Source organism: Ambystoma mexicanum, chromosome 3q, assembly GCF_040938575.1.
Source record: "Ambystoma mexicanum isolate Mex_15411 chromosome 3q, UKY_AmexF1_1, whole genome shotgun sequence".
Classification (NCBI taxonomy): domain Eukaryota; kingdom Metazoa; phylum Chordata; class Amphibia; order Caudata; family Ambystomatidae; genus Ambystoma; species Ambystoma mexicanum.
In genome coordinates, this window is record NC_090926.1 from 185,610,566 (window position 1) to 185,629,540 (window position 18,975).

Below are 18,975 nucleotides of genomic sequence, written 5' to 3' on the forward strand. Positions count from 1 at the left end.
TAGTTTAGGTTGTGATGAGTGATTCTGTGAAAATTCTTGATTAGAGGAACTCGTACTCTTTTTTTGGTAATGTATTTCAAATATGATGAGAAATTAGGCAGAAGCTGCGGGTATGTTCATTGACATTGTTGCACCTGCTTGCATACCTACTTTGTCATCTCCCAGCACCTTTTGTGTGCTATTACGAAGTTGGAATCCAGTTTATCCTTCCCTGGACATTGTCTATAGGCGATGAATGTGCAATAAGTATTAATGAGGAAACTAAATGTAAGGTGGTTAGGGAAATTCATCAGTTTTATGCTTAATCCCCTCTCCTCGTGAGACCCGCAGCACTTTTTGCTGGACATCTGTACTTGTTTCTTTCTATCCTGAATGAGGGGAGCCTTTTTCCCCTCATTCATTCTTATTTGCTCTGACTTTTGGTAACTCTGTTTTTATTTTTCGCCTTATTCGATGGAGTCTGCTTTCATCCATATCTCTTAAAGGCATCTCTGTTACACCATTGCAGCACACAGCACCTTATGTGCAGTGTTGCTGAGAACCCCATTAGGTTCTCCTTTTTATGTCTTTCTTATTTGCTTAGAACAAATTTTCTAAAGGAAAGAGGGATGCTTTGTATGAGAGATTAGCACACATCACCTTATGTGGAGTGCAAGGGGGCTACGTAGTATCCCCCTTCTTTCTGCTCCTGTGACTTTCTAGTCACAGTGACAACCCTATAGCTATGGCTGGTGGCAGCGGACATGTTCTACCAACTATTGTACTATTTTTTTGTTCACAATCTCAGTTATGTAAAATAGGGTCATCTGTGTGGTGACTCCTTTCTTTTTTTGCCCTTTGTTAGCTCTTCTACCATTCTGGGCGGGGGAGGTCTGTGTGTGTATTTTGCCTTTGGAAGGAACCCCTGTGTGTTCCCGCCTAGGCTTCAGTGTGTCTGCGAAGGCAGGAAGTGGGAGAGGAGTTTAACAATCCTTTGCCCTTTGTCTGCCAGAGTGCTTGAATGGAACCAGTTCCCACTGGGGGGGGGGGGGGGGGGCTGACTGTCCTGATTGGACAGCCCATTCAACAACGAAAAAGGCCACACTGTTGTGGCTGTGCCCATGGGCTAACGTACCAGTAAGAGGGCAAAGGGAACTAATATTAACACGAGGTACTAGTACGTATGTAGGTTGGCCTATAGGAAGGTGTGAATGAATTAAGGTCCTGCCCCTGGTCCAAACCTAAGTACCCCATTTGGGGTAATAGCATCTACATATAATTGGTATCCATCATAATACAACACATCGAGGATAGTCATGCAGATTATTGTAAGTTAAAGACAAGACTTTATGTGCAAACATCCGTGCAAAAGGTGAAAACAATGCCCTAAACCATGAGGGCAAATACAATCAATAAAACCTTTATGAGGTTACATACATATAAAAAAAAATCCTTCTTAACATAAATCAGAATGCAAAATTGCTCAACAGAAATCATGAATATTAGTTAAAAAGGAAAGAAGAAAAAATGGAAAAATCAATGAAACATAAACAAAAGTAAAGGAAATATTTCTCCCTATGTAGAAACATCAACACTGGAAAAAGGTAACGAATACTTTTTTCAATATTATATGGTCATGATAAGTATCAGTAACACCCCAGTGGGAATATTTGTTCATAAACCAATGGGGTGGGGTCTGCCAACGCATGAGGGGGAAGAAAAGGAAATAAGAACAATACTGATATGACAAAAATGAATAAGGCTAATTCAATAGACAGTGATCTCAGAAAACCAACTGAGATACTGAACAAATGTTTCTGTAGATCCTGGCTAACTGAAGGAACAACAAAACATGTATTGTTATAGACGAGAGGTCCAATATAGATCAGATGTTATTCTGAGGGACCTCCAATCCCCTCTAGACAATATTGCGTTTCGGCAGTACCAGCTCCGCCTTCATCAGGGCAGTAATAGCAAGACCCTGTGGGAAACAACAGAGAAAAAAAGAGAGGAAGGAATGTTTTAGTAAAAAGAAAAGAACTGAATTCGATCAAGAACAGAAAAAAGAGAAACATGTATAAAAGATAATGAAGAGAATGATTTATGTGGAACAAAATTATGTAGATGAATCGCTAAAGTCAAAAAAATGCAAAGTGCATGATCCTAGTCATGTTTGCAACTCATCATGCCAAAGCCACCTGCCCCTTTCTGTGAAATGCTGAGAGAGTTTGCAGAGGAGTGAGTGGGAAAACCTAATATAAAGTGAGGTTCTGGAGGTTGAAGACAAGTCAACCACTGGAACGGATGATCTAAAGCTGAAGACGACCAGACACTCCTGCAGACCCTGCCAGTACCCGTGAAGCGAGCACTGCTGTCCTGAACCTGTTTTCTCAGTCATCAACAGAGGAGCTCCGAAGAGGACTCCTTCCCTTTGGCTGGTGGGACCAACCAGATCCAGGTTGAACTACTGTGAAGGCGTCATGAATTAAGACACGGACAACATACTTAAAGGTCAAAGTAAGATGGTTTATTAAATCAAATGTCAGGATGGTTGAAGGTCTAACTTGCCCTATGCTAAGGTGGGATTTTCCTACCTGAACAAAACTAAGGAAAGTCTGAGCCAAAGAGTTCAACTTAAATCTGTGTTTGCCTTCACAATTAAAGCTAACTAATGTGTAGGGATGTCAATAATAAAAGAAATGGTGATCAACATAAAGTCTGTGCTTCTTCAGCTCCCCTTCCCCAAGTTCAAGAAAGTTCCATAAAAATCTCATGATTACCTTTTCCAAGTTCAAGGCAATATCGTTCCACACAATTCTCTGGGTTCCCTTCCCCAAGTTAAGGCAAACAAAGTTCAAAAGAAAAGGGTCTTAAGGCTATGTTCTCAAAACAGCATTGCAGTTCATGAAGTCTCTGGGTTCCCTTCCCCAAGATTCCAACGTATCATCTTATACTTGGTTTCAAACTTCCAATGTTCAACACAACTCGAAGTCAACTTGACACTGTTTCTGGATAGCATTAACAGTTCACGTAAAGTGCTCCTTCTTTGTTTATTTCAGTGTCTTTATCTTTCACTGTTGAGGGTTCCCTGTTCTTGGCACAGTTGAGACCATACAGTCCAACCATCACAGGTCACGCAACCATGAACGCTATGCTCTTCAGCGCGCACAGGTTTTTCTAGATTTGCCCCTGTGTGCTGATTCACATTCACTTAGTTTCTCCTTGTCTTGGCTGTATGTGCATGTTCACACTCCCTTGGCTTCTCCTGGTTAGACTCTTGGCTTTGCCACAATGTGTCAGACACCTTCTGCCAGTCTTTGACCTTGCCACATAGTTATTCATAAAGTTCACTGTGTTGTGGTGGTCTGCTTCATGTCTCACCTTTCTGTTACACTCTTTCACACTTGTGCTTTTTTATATAGGTTGCTTTCAATTGGACACTTATCCTTTTGTCTTTTATCCGTTATTAGTTTTGCCCATATTCAATAAGCATAACTTGGGTTTGTTTCAAGTTTTCATTCAGTTGGGTATTCAGTTTATATAGTGTAGCTTTGTTTTCGAGTGTTCATTCTGATCAGCATTTAATAAGTATTTTACTGCAGTTTGTCATTTATGCGCAGCCTTCTCGAGGCACCCCGGCTCTGAGTGACCTCCCCGACACTCATCGGTTCTCGGCGTCCACTCCGGCGCCTGCTGCCTTTGTTCTACTTCTCCGGTCGGCGGGCCGTCTTCTGCGAGCCCATCTCGCACTCTAGGTGTTTGCCTGCCCACGCCAGTGGCTCTGCTTCCCTGGCACAGATGCCAGCAGTGTCCCTGCTTCTTTCCTGCTTGCCCGCCGGATCAGCAACACGCTTCCCAACATAGAGGTACCCACACTTGTGGTAGCCTAACAGCTTAACTTGTCTTGGCCTCCATAGGTCCTCTGGGCATCGGCTGGCATCCTGGCTTCCTCGCAGGCCCCACCGCGGCTGCCTCCTCACGTTAAGGGTCTCCTGCTTGTCTCTCCCACACAGGTGTCCCTGTTGCTCGCTCTGCTTTTCTCTGGTTCTACATTTATACACCTGCTTGTTAATTACTCTTAGTCACCTCTTCCTCGACCCAGTACTTTCAGATGTTAAATGTGGGGAAATGAGGGGAGAGGTTTTACAGTAGCCTATAAAGACTGTGGAGGTCGGTCAACAATAGGGAAAGGGAAATGCTGTGGGCAACCCACTCCCAATCCCCAAGGACCCTCCACCCAGGTGATCCTTCGTCACCTCTCCACCCCCAGGGTCCGGATCCAAAAGTGATGGCCTTTGCCTGGCCACCTGAGAAGAGGGTCCAGGGGGAGTAGGAGTGAGAATACACTCAGGTTTCTCACACTACATATCGAGCCCTCTCCCGAGGTGCTGTGACCTTCCACGGCTGCAAACCGCGAACACCAGGAGACCTCTGACCCATACGCAGTGCAACATCTTGACGAGGCCAAATCCATCCAGAACTTTGGTAAGCCCCAGTTGGACCTCCAGAGCCACGATCCCGCTCATCTAAGTCCCCTCACCAGAGTGCAGGACTACAGAATCGAAGAAGATCGACCTGGCGATAACCGTCCTTTTTTGGAGCTGGTAGAAAGGCACCAAAATCGCAGCCTGACCGAGGACACGCAAGAAATCGTGCCAAGGGTTCTTTCTCGCGACTGCTGCTGTGACATCCAAATTCAGAATCCTTCCTTTCATCACCCAGACGGTGGAATCCGGAGACTGGGTCCGTTGCTGCTGCACAGGAGAGATTTTAGCAACGTTTGCTTCTTCTAACTTAAGGCACTGTGGGGCTAAAGGTAGAACTTACTTTAAGCCAAAAAGTCGCTCCAGTGTGACTAGAGTGAGTTACAAGGTGTTTGGGTGTCCACCCATACCTCGGACCTAGGCTTTACAACTTGTGTCCTTTATGGTGTCCTTCGCAGGGTCCCATTAACTTGCTTTATCTTGCTAAGCTTTTTGATTCTAGTGACTAAATATTCTGAGGTGTTTTGCCTTTCCTGCTGCTAAATAACACTTTTTCTTCACTCCTACACTGATTTTTTTGCTAGTTGGACATTGGACTTAAAAAGCATTAGAAGTCTTAAAAAGTGTTAGTAGAATGTCTAAAACTGCTCAAGTTTATGTAACCATCCTTTTCCTTTCCACAGACTTTGTCTGCTGTGACTATGCTCTTGAGTGCCATTACCGTGTATCCATAATCTATGCAAGTGTGTGCCTTTACTAGTAACACGGTACAACTGTCATTAGTGTCATTCTCTAACAATTGTAACTGCCACCAACTACAATTGAAGCAGTCACCATTGAAAAGTATTGTTGATATTTCCTATTTGTTTTGGTTATGTAAATATTTATGTAATATAAAATAAATATATTTTGATAGAACTTTGTGTTTCTTTGTAATATCTATGTAATATAAAATATATATTTTGATAGAACTTTGTTTCTTTGGATTATTGTATTGACTAGGTTCAGTGTACTAACTTACAGCTCACATCCGCTTCCTAAGATGAGCCTGGCCATTATACCAGATCCTTTGGGTAGTACAGACTTTTATATTTCATCCCTCTACAGGCTTGGATGTAAAGCACGATGTCTTCTGTAAAACACTCACTTGCAATTCGCCCATCGTTTAATTTCTTAATCCTGTGCCTAAATGTTTTTTTTCATATTTACAGACCGTTCGAAAGGAAGAAAAAGAAATGTATCGGCAATTGCTCCAAGTTGTTACAGGGAAGTCCTTTCTAACATCGACAACGCCATCAATGTTCCCCTCCCACCTGTAAGTTAACAGAATATAATTGGACATTTAAAAAAAAAATCATTTAAAAACTGTTTTACACCTTTTTTATAAGAATGAGTGCAGAAGACTCCTTGACATGTAAAAATATAACTTAAAGTTAAAACATAGGTATTTATTTTCAACATTGCACTCTTTTTGCCCGTTAAGACACGCCTAAATAAAAAAGGATATTAACCTTTAATCAACTGGCTCTTCCTCCTTAATGGAAGCATGCCAGGCTGGAAAACTTCTCCAAAGATGCTGTGCAGAGCATCAAAGGAAATTGTAATGTGAAAACCCTACTACGCGAAAACTGCCATTAGACAAAGTGGTACCACGCTCCACTATATCACAGGTCACAGTGGCTTAATCTCCAGTTCCTGGTTTTTGGGTTCGCGCTTGGAAAACTGATCATGGTGTGTTTTTGATTGGGTGAATATTTCCCAGCCTTGGGGTCTTATTGTAAATATTTTCATTGGGGAAACATTGTTTTTTTGTCTAATTTAATGTGAGTCTTTTATGTCACAGATGGCCTTAATAGCTTGCAAATACTTCCCTAAAAATCCAAGGGTTTGTTGTTTTTATTTTGGACTATCTAAACTAAATTAAGGTGAGGCTGTGCAGATTGTTTAATGTAACTATAGGCATATTGTTCAAAGCAAGGATGGGCATATTGCTCAATATGGTGATAAGCAGATTGTTCAATGCAACACACCGGGCTGAAAAAGAGCAGGGGGCTCGCTAAGGGCCATACATATCGCTCGTATAGTGCGAGCCATTCCTTCCCTATCCCAGGTGTCCCTTAACCCAAGGATGGTCTCAAGTGATCAGTAACCCCTACTGTCTACTTTGTCATGATGGCCTAAAGGCAACTGCCTTATCTATCTAAACTCTCTCTGGTCACAATTTAGGTAATCTCTGTTCTAAGTTCCCCAAAAGATGATACAACATACAAGTTTGTACCTTGCAAACACTCAGGCCCCACTGGTTCTTATGTTTTCACACTCAGATGTTCCTCTCCCTATGTCTCTCTATCTCTCTCACTTTTCTCCTCCTACTTTCCTCCCTTCTATACCACCCACTGCCTCTGCTCACACTCCCTGATACTTCCTTCTCTATCCCTCTGATGTTCTCTTTCCCTCTGTTTCCTCCACCCTTCAGAACTTCCTCACCAATACTCTCCCCACTACTATGTTCTCCTCTCTGCACTACTACTCTCTCCACTCTGCTATTACTACTCTCCCCTCTCTGCACTACCATCACTACTGCCTCCTTCTCACCCCTTATTCAGGGGGATGGTGCCCTGACTAACCTTCCAGGGATATAGTGCCATGTTCACTCTCCCACTGCACTCATTCTCACTTTATTCGACCTCTCACTTCTCCCCTGCTCGCTTCTTTTCAGACACCACCCCTACTATCCTTACTCTTTCCCCAACACCCACTGTCTCACTGTACCTACTACCATCAATTGTCTACTTCTGTCTCCCACTCTTCCCTCAGTATTACTCCTACTTCACCAACTCTCTTGTTCACAGCTTCACTCTCACAAATGTGTACCGCTCTCCCTCGCAAATTCCTCACCATGCACACTACCTGAGTAATATGCCCCCATGATCCTCTCGACTGTCTTTCCTTCGCCTCGTCCCTTGGTCGGTCTCGGCATCCTTTTACCTCCTCTGAAAACCACGCACTCCTTCTGTCTCCTTTTATACTGTGGTTCTGCTGATTGTCTCCCCCTCCAATTGACTGCAGTGCTCACCTCACTCAATCTGTGCCTGTCTTTCCCCGAGGGGTTGTGTTGCACAGGTGAGAGGCTTTAAAAACCCCTCTTGGTCCCTCCCTCTTTTCCAGCATAATTTTGTAGCACTCTGTAATGGTTGCTCTGCTGTTTCTCTGACTTATACAGTAGGTATGAAAGCTGTTTTTTTCTGCAACTACTGTTAGTTATTTGCTTTTTTGGGGCGCTGGACAGTGTGTTATGGTTGTGGTATTGGCTCCCAGTCTGTATTAGTTGCAGTGTTTAGGGTTTTCTGCTCATTTGGTTCCTGTCTGAGCTTTCCTGGTTGCTCCCAGTAACTTTCTGGGAGTTGTGGTCCTGAGAAAGAGGAAAAAGAAGACTCGCCATAAAAAGTGCTCCTAACCATTTTGTGCCACAGGGTGGGGTGGCACCATTAATAGCAAAAATGGCACATGATGGGGTCTGACTGTGGTCCCACCCATCTCACCCTTCCGCCCCCTGACGAGGTCATGACCCTGACCCGGTCACATTTACCTCTCACACTTTTTATTTTACCAAACAGACCTTTGATTCGATTGTGGTCAGGACTTCCCTCAATGTTTTGGTGTTCACCTGGGAAGAAGCTCGGGGAAGGTCTGAATGTGGCAACCACTCCGAACTAGATGGCTGGCAAGTGTTCAAATGATGCAGTGTATGAGTGGAGCCTGGATATGTGTCCAGTCGCAATAACTGTTTAAAAGTATCTTACCTTTGTTAAACACTGGTACTCGCCATGAAGCAGCTGAAAGGAGTAGTTGCCTAAGGAAAACAGAGGCTCTGCTCCTGCATTTTGATCCGACAATGAATTACTGCTGGAACCTAAGCCCACCTAAGTTACTCGCCCCATGTCTCTGGGTATCATCAGACTAGCTCTTGCAGCTACTGTGACGAATCGTGAGTATTCGTCCCTTCTCCCCAAGGGGAAGCCTCACCCTTTGCGGCAGGGAGGTTATACCGCTCTGCAAGATCCTTTCTAGGGTCTGGGCAGGTGGGACCTCACTGGGCGTGACTCCCCTTAGGGGACAAGGACTCCCACTCCCAAAGGGATCTCCCTATGCATGATACGTTATCAGCATATATGCGACTGCCTTCTATCTAAAACAATGGCCTCCTGCTCTTTTGCTATAGGCAATTGTGACTCAAACACATCATGTGAAGAAAATGAGAATATCTCTTTAAGAAGGAGTTACTATGAAAATGGGACAAGGACGCCAGAACAGAGAAGAGAGCGGTACGCAGGGTAAGCCCACTGACATTAGAGCACTGTCGAGAGGCGCAGCAAAGTGTGGCCACAGAACCCACAGTCCTCGGCGAAGCAGAGGACGCATATCAGAGACACCAGATGGCTGGCAAAGCAGACAACAGTAAGCTGTTTTCAGGGTGGTGAACAAGGACCCATCCTACGTGGTGGCATGACCACGTAGGTGCTGTAGTGGGCCTGCTGCCCACAGAACAGCGCCAATACCTGGAAGACTGGGAGAGTGGAAAGCTCCCATCCATCAACATTTGCAGAAGGGGGGCAAACCGCAGACCGTTAAGATGGGTAGGAGCAAAAAGCCCAGAAGAAAGAAGCAAGAGACCAGAGGAGATTACCTGAGCGTGTTGGAACTCTGCGATGTCCCCCACAACAAATGCAGGTACCAGTGTTTTCTGGAGTAGCAGGAGGCCACCAGGCGAACGTTTGATAACGAGTAGAGAATATGTGCGCCACAAGGGCAATAACAAGACAGAGAAAAAGTTTTAGGAAGCATTTAATGAATTGTTCAAGAATCCGAAAGGATAAGAATAATTGGGAGTCCTTCAAAAAGTGGGGCCAAGGACCCTGGAAAAGAGAGAGGGACAAGACAGTTGCTGAAGAGTTGGGAAACCACTTAATGGGAATTTGAACGTGTTGTGAGTTGAAAATACCAAGTGAAATATACATGGGGAAAAGGAGTCTATCAAGGAGCTCCCAGGGTTGGTGAAAGTCTCAAAGCTTAAAAACCCAGCAAACCTTCTAAAGTGAAAGGAAGATGTTTGAAGAGGTTTGAAAGACTATATCAAGTAGAGTGATAAGAAGGCTCATATGGTCTGGAAGACAAGACCCACGAACAGTTAGAGTTGGAAGAACTCTTAAATCAAAGCCAAAAGTCTTATCAGAAGTGATCACCATACAGAAAGTATTTTGTTAAACAGACATTTGTACATGGAAGACCTGTGTTGAATTACAGATCCATGATAGACTACTTCACGGGGCAAAGGCAAAGGAAAGGCGAGGAGAAGAGACATTCTTTTGTTTGAAGTTTAGTTATTGTTTATTAGCGGTCAGGTAGACTTAGGTTTTGGACTGAGGACATTCTTTTGGTTTTGACGTGTTGACGATAGACGAGAACCCTTGGTTTTCAGTTTGGTAGGGACTTTTCGTATAGCGACAGTGCCAGAGAGGTTTGTTCTTTATTATGTTAATAAAAGAAACCTAAAACATCCACATTGTGCCAGACTCCTCCTGTCCTGCCAAACTACCCAACATGTTTACTTTGTATCTGGTGCCCTGACTCTTCTGCAGCAGACAGGCATGACCCAACAATGCTGGAGCATCTACTTACCTCCATTGAAACCGCTGGACTACCGCCTGCACTGCTAAGCCTACTGAGGCTGCAATCCTCGTCTAGGGAAGTAGCTAGATACATGGATCAACACCATCAGGTGCTTTGTTATTTTGGATCCAGCAATGCCATTCCCCTTGGCTGGGGACCACTGCCTTCACAGCACCTTTTACCTCCAATCTCAGGACAACTGCTTGGCTTTGCCACATAGGATACCATTGGACTCTTAGAAAAGTATTTGGTGCAAGTGGCTTACAGTTTGATAGCTCCTTTTCACCATAACCATGAGTTATCCTGTTGGCTAAAGCTCACTGTTCTAGAGTCGCAGTTAGATTAATCGTGAAGCTGATTTTTGCCGACTGTCCCAGGAGCTGAAAATGCAGAAAGTATCGAACTACAGCGCCTGAGAGATTCCATGTGCAGAGATCCTTTACCAGGTTTGATGACCAGGGCCTGGTAACAGATGGATGCAGAGAAGAACCAGCAGCCCGCTTAAGCAAATGGTCGCAGTTGGAGGGACGGGTGGGGAGCTTGTAGGAGTACTACATGTACAGCCCAGGGACCCTGCAGATTGACCCCATCCTGTTGCTGATGTTCTGTGATGTAGGGAAGGCTGCCCAAGATGATGGTTGCTGAAGAGAAAGCCCATGAATTGTGATAGCAGAGGTCCCTTTGGATTGCTGGTTAGGCACTGGTTTCATACTTGGGTTCTGTTAGCTGATCCCCAGGAAGTGAAATGGCAAACTCTTGAAACTGGGACATGGTGCAGCCCTGCTGTTGGCAGACTGTACAGTTCCATTATCGGGCAGATGCAGGAGTGTTCCAGCTGTCAACTTTCTGGCAATAACTGGTATCCTCCGAGTTCCAACAAAACTTTTATAGTTCTTCCTGGTTCTTTGTTATGTAAGCAAAGCCTTGGCAGCACCCGTTTCTGGCACTATGGATTTTCTGCTGCTTACACCTTTTCTTGGCTGATCCGCACAACGATGATGAGCTGTCCGGCTTCTCGGAAACAGATCTTTGAAGCTTTCCCTTTGCTGTTCTGGCCATGTCCTGGGAAGCAGTGTTCTTCTGGTTCTCTCTGGTCTCTTGAATATTCTTGTATTCGCGCACACCAGCAGAGCTTGACCATCAGATGGGAGTTGGAATGCTGGAGCAGCATGCCATGATAGTCATTTGGTGTGGTGTTATTTCCATGCTTTTTGACTCCTTCACTACCCCCCAAACATTTTGCTTTTGTTAAATTTTTTGATGTGTCCCAAGACAGGCCAGTGGCAGCAGATGGGTTTCTATTGTGTCTTTGGTTTTTACAGTGCACTCTTTTATGTTCTACCATATAATGCCATTTTAAGTACCATGGCCATGTGTTTTTCACTTGTCTTTTACCCATATTGTCTTTTGGCCTTTTTCCTGCCTTCTCAGGTCAGAAAATGCCATATATAGTTAGCCCTTTCCTGGGCAAAGCGCTGGTGTGTGTATCCTGGCTTTAAATGGGGGTTGGCACTGTCTTCTTCCAAACCACATTCCAACTTGGGGGATGTCTGTTGCTGGACAGTTGTGGAGTAAGAGGATGTCCAGGATTTGACAGTCCTGGCCTTTTTGAATGGTGCTGATCCTTTTCATTCAGGGGCTGGGGCACCCCCCCACCCCCCTTCTCGAATTTGGGATTCAACGACAGTCCTGCAGCTAATCTTCTGATCGTAGTTTTGAGCCAAGACCCCCTACCAAGAGAGGCAGCCCAGTGAAGAGCTGAGTGCCATTGAAGACAACCAGCATTGCCTCGAGCCCAGTCCTAGCAAAATGCAGTGTGGGTAAGGCACTAGAATTTCCATATTACTGCGCTGATCTTATGAAAGTAAGTAGAACCGGCTGCCGGTGAGGGTGTTCTTACAAGGCAGTGCTCTCCTGTCTTGGCGAGGGATAGAGTGAATGTTGGTTGAAGAACCAGTATCACCCAGGCGTTGGTTAATAAAGTAATGACTCTATGTATGCATCAATTTGATTTTGAAGAATTTATAGCGCGCTCAGAACGGACCCAACCGTATATTGGCGCAGATGTTTCTTTCTTAAAGAATCTAGCACAGGGTGTGTTCATAGGCATATTCAAAGAGGAGATGGAAATCTAGTCATAACCCGATGACCAGGTTTTATCTAAACAGAAAGGTTTTTAGGGCCTTACGAAAGTTAAGCAGAGAATCTAAATTCCACATTTCCCTAGGTAGGCTGTTCCATAATTTAGGACCATACACCGCAAATCTTCGATCCCCTATAGAAACAAATGTAGATGAGGGGATAATCAACAGTGCTTGGTCACTGGAACGTAGACATCTTGATGGTTGATAATGCTTTAGCATATCTTTGAGATTGTCCGGTGCCATATTGTTCAAACATTTGAAGACCATGCAGGCTATTTTGAATTTTATATGGTCTTCAACTGATAACCAGTGAAGTTGGTGGCGGAAAGAAGAAACATGAACAGTTTTCTTAAGCCTGTAAATCAGCCTGACCACTGCATTCTGCGCGCTTTGCAGTCTAATTAGTTTTTTTGGGATGCCCACCAATTGACTATTACAATAGTCCAGGTGAGCATTTGTAAGTGCACCCACTGCCTGCGCATAGTCTTCCTCCGGAATGTAGGGAAGGGTTTGCCGTAGGAGCCGCAAGGAATAAAAAATGGCTTTCACTTTGGCTCCAACCTGTCTTTCACTGCCCAAATTATTTTGCCAGATGCAGCCAAGATTTTTCACTATTGTGGAGAATATAAGTTCCACTCCTACTAGCTTGGGGGGAGGTTGCGTTTTTATTATGGTCATGAGATGTTCCGGACCAAACAGAATAAATTCTGTCTTAGAGGCATTCAGTTGCAGTTGATTAGAAGCCATCCATTCACCGATTTCCCGAAGGCATTCACCAATCTTAATAATGGTTTCTCTAACCTTATCGATTGTAATGAAAATCTGAGTGTCATCAGCGTAAGACTGGAAGCTGATTACGTGACACGTCAAGATTTCCATAACTAGGCAAAGATATAGGCTAAACAAAAGTGGCGATAGTGAAGAGCCCTGTGGGACCTCACAATCCACCATACTAGGGACTGGTGTGAAAGCACCCAGTTTAACACACTGTTGACGTCCCTCCAAAAAAGACCTAAACCACCGGATGGTCTGCTCTGAAACTTTCCGATCGTTCTCAGACTTTCCAAGAGGATCTCGTGGTTGACCGTGTCGAAGGCAGCTGACAGGTCAAACATCACTAAAAGTGAAAGCTTGCCCTGATCAGCTACCCTCAACAACTCGTCCTAAACTAACAATGATGCTGTCTCTGTGCCAAATTTAGGATGGAACCCCGACTGCAGGGGATCCAGAAGTGATTCCTCTTCAACAAATGCCTGTAGCTGGGTGGTCACCACCTTTTCCAGTATTTTCCCCGGCCAAGGAATACCCGCAATGGGGCGATAATTTTGGCGAACCAGGGGATCCAGGCACGGTTTTTTCAAAAGAGGTGTCAGTGTGGTATATTTAAGTATCGAAGGTACTACTCCTTGATCTAGTGATTTTATTAACAAATAAAGTATTAAAAGATACAATTTCTACTGCCATGCGTTTACCTACTACCGCTGGCAAGGGAAATAGGCAGGCATTAGTTGGTTTGAGATTCTTCATCAGTGCATAGACCTCGTCAACTGTAACATGATGAAAATTGAATTGATTTTGTGACGCAATAACCTCATCACGTTCCCTCATAACATCCTCAGAATTTAATTGCTCTGAAGAAAAAGGGATAGGATCCAGAGCTGCAATATCATTTTTAATTGTAGCAATTTTCTCCAGAAAAAGTTATTAAAGGCATTAGCTTGTGCCAGTGATGAGGGAATGGAAAGATCACTACAGCTTGGATTATGGAATTTGGAAATAATTGAGAAAATGTCTCTTGAGTGATTAACTGCATCACTTATTTTTTCATGGAGAAACATTTGTTTCGCCTCAAAAATAGCTTTTTTTATAGAACGAAAGTGCTCTTTTGGCTGTAATACTTTTTTCTTCAGAAGAATACCTTTGCCAAATTTGGCCTGTCAGACTAACTTGCTTGCGTAACGGAATCAAACCATTGATAAACCAAGGCTTGGAAATCCTCTTTCGCATCGGTTTTTTAGGAGCCTCCCTAGAGCAGATTCCAACAAGATGGGGCATCAAGATGGGCGGTCAAGGCGATGTTTCGAAAGATCGCTGTGACCGCTGATTTTGATACAGTGGCCCACTGGCCCACATGTTTATACAACAAGATTATCAAACAGAATATGTGCTTTGTGATCATCGCACACGCCTTGAAAAGGACCCATGTTGGTTCGAAACACGTGTCGGATTAGTGTATTAGTAAATCACCAACAAATATAAAGCGACAAGACTGCTCCAATTCTTTGTAAAATCTGTATACAATCATACAAAGAGTCATTACTTCAATGAACCTGCGCCCGGGTATATCGTTTCTTTAACCCAAATTCACTTAGTCCTAGTGAAACCCTGCATCTTTGCATTGATCTTTGGAAAACCCTCATCGGTGCTTTGAGCTTCGGGCTGGTGGGACTAAACAATCTGGACTCCTGCACGAAGATCCTGCTGTCGAAAGCCTTCAGAACTGTTCCAGGACCATTGTATGGGTTGACGAGCTTCATCCAAGGCATCTCCAGTGAATCTGTCTCCGTTTAGAGTTGCAACTTGGAACTCTGCATTTCTTCTACGTGCGGCCCAACACCCATCCTACAGCAGCTGCTGCTCCTCCCAACACAAATATGGGCGTTCCTGAGCTGTCTTTATCACCACGAAGGCCGCCTGCCTCCCCCTGATCGGGATATTCTTCGCTGTTGCCCGTTTCTCGTGCCCTTTTGAGTGGGGGTGGTGTTCTTCTGTCATCGTGAAACATGTGGGTGGTCATTGTCATCTGTGGTCTCTGGGCCGTCCAGTTATCCGGAACCATTTTGCTGGAGTGTGGAACCAACTCTAGCCTGAAGCAGAAAACTATGACTCCACCTGTGGCGCTGGGCTTCCTGTTACCGGACCAATTGTTATTATTATTAGGTTATTTATTTTGCCTAGACCTAGTTTCAGGGAGTAGCGAGTGCTTAACAATCACACAGAGCGCTTTACAAACACCAATGACTGCAATAAGTGGGCCCAGCGATCGGGAGGACATTGGGGTGGTCACTCCGAACATCAGTGTAAGGGGCGTACGCTTGTATACTTGTTTCCACCCCCTTCTGCTGTAGGAATTGCATGGCTGTAAATCTCCCCCTGACTCCCAACGCTACTATGCCTGGTCGTGATCAGTGGAGTTCTGGCCATTAACCCCTAGTGCTGTAGGTTTTGGGAGAGTACACCCATACCTTCATATTCTTTTTAAAGTGCTTTGCATCTGCAACATTTACTTGTTGGCTTTGCCAAAACGTGCTCTGTGACTCTCAAGACTTCCAATTCCCTGCAGCACGTACTTACCTGGGACTTCCATTTTTTCTGAGGCGCTAGGGAAAGACTTCTGAAGAGATAGCTTTCCATTGTTTCATTTCGCTTTACTGCCCACAGTTTATTGCTTTTAATTGCTGAACAGTTTTACTTCTGATTAGTGTAAAGTGTGGGTAATCTCCCAGTTTAGATCACAAACTGTGTGTACTTTTATTAAAATTATGGTCATCAAACATCATTTTTTTGTATTAATATGAATCTGTAAGATGTGTGGCCATCGTAACCCACAGACCAGGTTTTTCTTTCCTTCTGTGAAAAACAAGGACATTCATAATTTCCATTAACCAGAGGCCAGTACACTCTGCACTATATAACGTTCTTATAGGGATATCATTTTTAGTATGCGTTCAGGGAATACTTTACTTTCAAGTTTTCGTTGGTGGACACTGTGATTGAGGTGTCTCACTGACTAGTCCCTAGGGATCAGACATCCAGGTGGCCAGGACACAGCCATCACTATTGGATCCTGTTCCTGGGGGTGGACTAGTGAGGGAGGATCACCTGGATGAGGGGTCCTCAGGGACACCAACTGATGAGACGTGGTACCCCCTTCCTTATAACACCTTTTCCCCATCCTACCCCATAAGATATTACGAAATTCCACCCCTCCCCCTCCAAACCCCCTTTCCAACACAAAACACTTTCTTACACCATGAAAAACAACGGACTAACACTAGGGCTGTTTACCCGACGTGTCCCAACACAAGGGTCAGGCAGAGTCAGGCAATTAACAATCACTACACACACACACCTGATGGCCCTTTCCCGTCCCCACAGGGATAAAAGGTGGAGCACGAGAGCACACTTTGAGCAAGGCAAAATGCACAAGGAGGCAGTTGGTCCAGGACAGCAGCTCAAGGGGAGGAGAAAGGCAGCGAGACTAGAAAGTACGACAAGGAGGGAAGTGCCCTTGTGCTTATCGACCCACACCTGCAAAGCCTCCGTGAAAGGAATTACAAGACTGGGAATTACAGCTAGCATGTGGAGTAGCAGATGTCAACGGTGCACAGTGCCCTCTCACACTGATAACCAAGGCGGTGAGAGGCTGCTTGCTACCGTTGTACCGTCTTTGACTACTGTTACAAAACCCAAGGAGCTCAGCACAGCCGTTGAGTCGGAGGGAGAACCGATAGAAGACCAAGCTGGGTTGAGCGAAGGTTGCAAATGGCAACATATGAATTGAAAGAAAGACCTTGTGTGTTGCTGAACCTTTAAAGCCCAGGTAGAGACCAGCTGCAGAGTGGTCCAGCGCCACGTGGGCGCTTATTCGAAATACTCTGGTTGGTCCCCTTTTGTTAAGACTACAGATCCCAGGAGGCCCGAGGAGAGCCGACGTAAGAGTGGTCATAAAAGGGTTGAGCAAAACCCCTTGTACAATTGAAAGTCTTTGACCCGTAACCAAGAGGAAACCTAAGGGAAGTGAATCCTGCATTGTGAGAAAGCAAAGTGAACTGTGTAGCTGGCAAATGTGTACCCGGCTGAGATGTGCCTGCAAAGCGGGGTGAAGCATGATATCCCTGTGAACAATTGTGTTGACAAGAGTGAACCTGGCTGAGGGATGTCCACAGTGAAAGGTTGTTTAAAAAGACATTGAGACTCGTGAATACGACAGGTGAAAATACTTTGAGTGAAAGGCCGTAGGGCGGGATCCAGGGGGTGAAGTCATCACCCAACATAAAAGATTACGGAAAAGAACTTTCGTTTTGTTATTTTGGCACTTCCCACCCTCAGAGCCAAGAGGCTTTGTAGAAAAGAAACTTGACAACTGAAGGTCCTAATATTGCTGAAAAGAACTGTAACCTCATGCTGGAGAAGCCCAGGAGTGTGCTGTGCTCAGGAATCCTGCCTTGTCCCGCGCAAAAAAAAAGTGGGGAAGGGAGACCCCGGTTATAAAATTCTGACTTAATTTTGTGAACACTTCTTTCTTTTCTGGTGAATATTATCCCACACTATTTTGTAACTTAGCAGTAAGGATTGGCAATAGTTTTTTTTTTTAGTATGGGTCCTTTTTATTTGACAAGACGCCACTGGGACTGCCTTATTAATTTTTGATGGTCGTAGCTTGATGTTCCACAAATTTGTCCCTCTTCTGCATAGGGTTGGGCTTTTTAAGGGAATAAGCCCTCCCACAGTCCTTACTCGACAAATTAACAACCACGTAAAACTCATTGTTTGTACTGCTTTCTTCTGGTACATACACATGGGAGTAGTTTTACTGTGTGATATGGCAGCTCTTGAAGTCTTTGATTGGTTTATGAGAGCTAGAAAAAAACTAGAACACTTTTGTTTTTTTAGCCAGTTAACAGGCTTGTAAAATTGATTTTTTTTTAATGAATTTTGTAAATAATTGCTGTGGTTGGGGAGGTTGACGTTCCCATCCACACAGCCTAGAGAGATGATAGCCCACTACGCATGCTTCCAAAGTAACTTACCTCCGTTGAGCAGATGGGAAATAATGTGTGCACATAAACAATTTCTACACTTGAGGAAAAATAGTTAGAAGGAATTGTGTCTAGGACTTGTGTCCTTGCACTCTTATGTTTTGGTAAAAAGCTTTTATTCAATGCCTATCACCATTGTAGTGTTCTTAACGGCTCTAAGGCTTGGCCGGGTAAGGGCGTATTGTAACCCTGCTCGTGATGAGCCTGATAATGTTTGATGGAGCAAACGAAATGAAAAGAGGGTTCAAGTATAAGGGAGTATGCTTGAAACAAACAGAAAAGCCATCAAAAAATACAACAGGGTTGAAGAGGTGGTGTATGCCTGTGGCAGCAGGGGTGCGTGTGTAATTGCTGGTAGTGGATCAAACTAATGTTGTACAGAGAGTAAAACCTGCCCCTGTTGCCAAGCTGTTTTCCATAAAATCATATATTGATTTTACCTATCAAGGTAATGTAGACTGAGCAGTAAGGCAGACTTTAGGAGATGTGGGGGTAGTACAGTTAGCCACGCACAGAGCACTGCAATAAATGAAGCAACTCAGGAGTACACAAATAATACTAATTTATTAGGCTTTCAACTCTAAGCAGATAACCTAAAGGTTACGCAGCAATCACTAAAACACTCCTTTATAAACACAATATAAAACAGTTTGTGATCTCGAAGTGAGATTGCCTAAAAAAAGGAAAAGCAATGGAAATTAATAATATGAGAAAATATAAGCAGTAAAGTGAAGAACAAATTTAAATTCTAAACCATGTACTCTGTCCTACAATTATACATACGTAAATACAGCCCCTATAATTTTAGCAGTCCTTCCCTGCTAGGTATACAGGCCTAGTGCCTCCATAGAGTGAAAGCTCCAGGTAAGTACCTGA

At 44.2% G+C, this 18,975-nt stretch overlaps 1 protein-coding gene across 4 annotated transcripts in view; it reads left to right on the forward strand.

The window, feature by feature from the left end:
• SENP1 (SUMO specific peptidase 1) overlaps positions 1 to 18,975 on the forward strand; it is a 1,568,779-nt gene that overhangs the window by 357,202 nt on the left and 1,192,602 nt on the right. For all 4 annotated transcript variants that reach the window (XM_069653453.1, XM_069653456.1, XM_069653457.1 and 1 more), the window contains one exon: positions 5,675 to 5,778. In XM_069653453.1, coding sequence (XP_069509554.1) covers positions 5,675 to 5,778 — 104 coding nt within the window. The remainder of the gene's footprint in view (positions 1 to 5,674; positions 5,779 to 18,975) is intronic.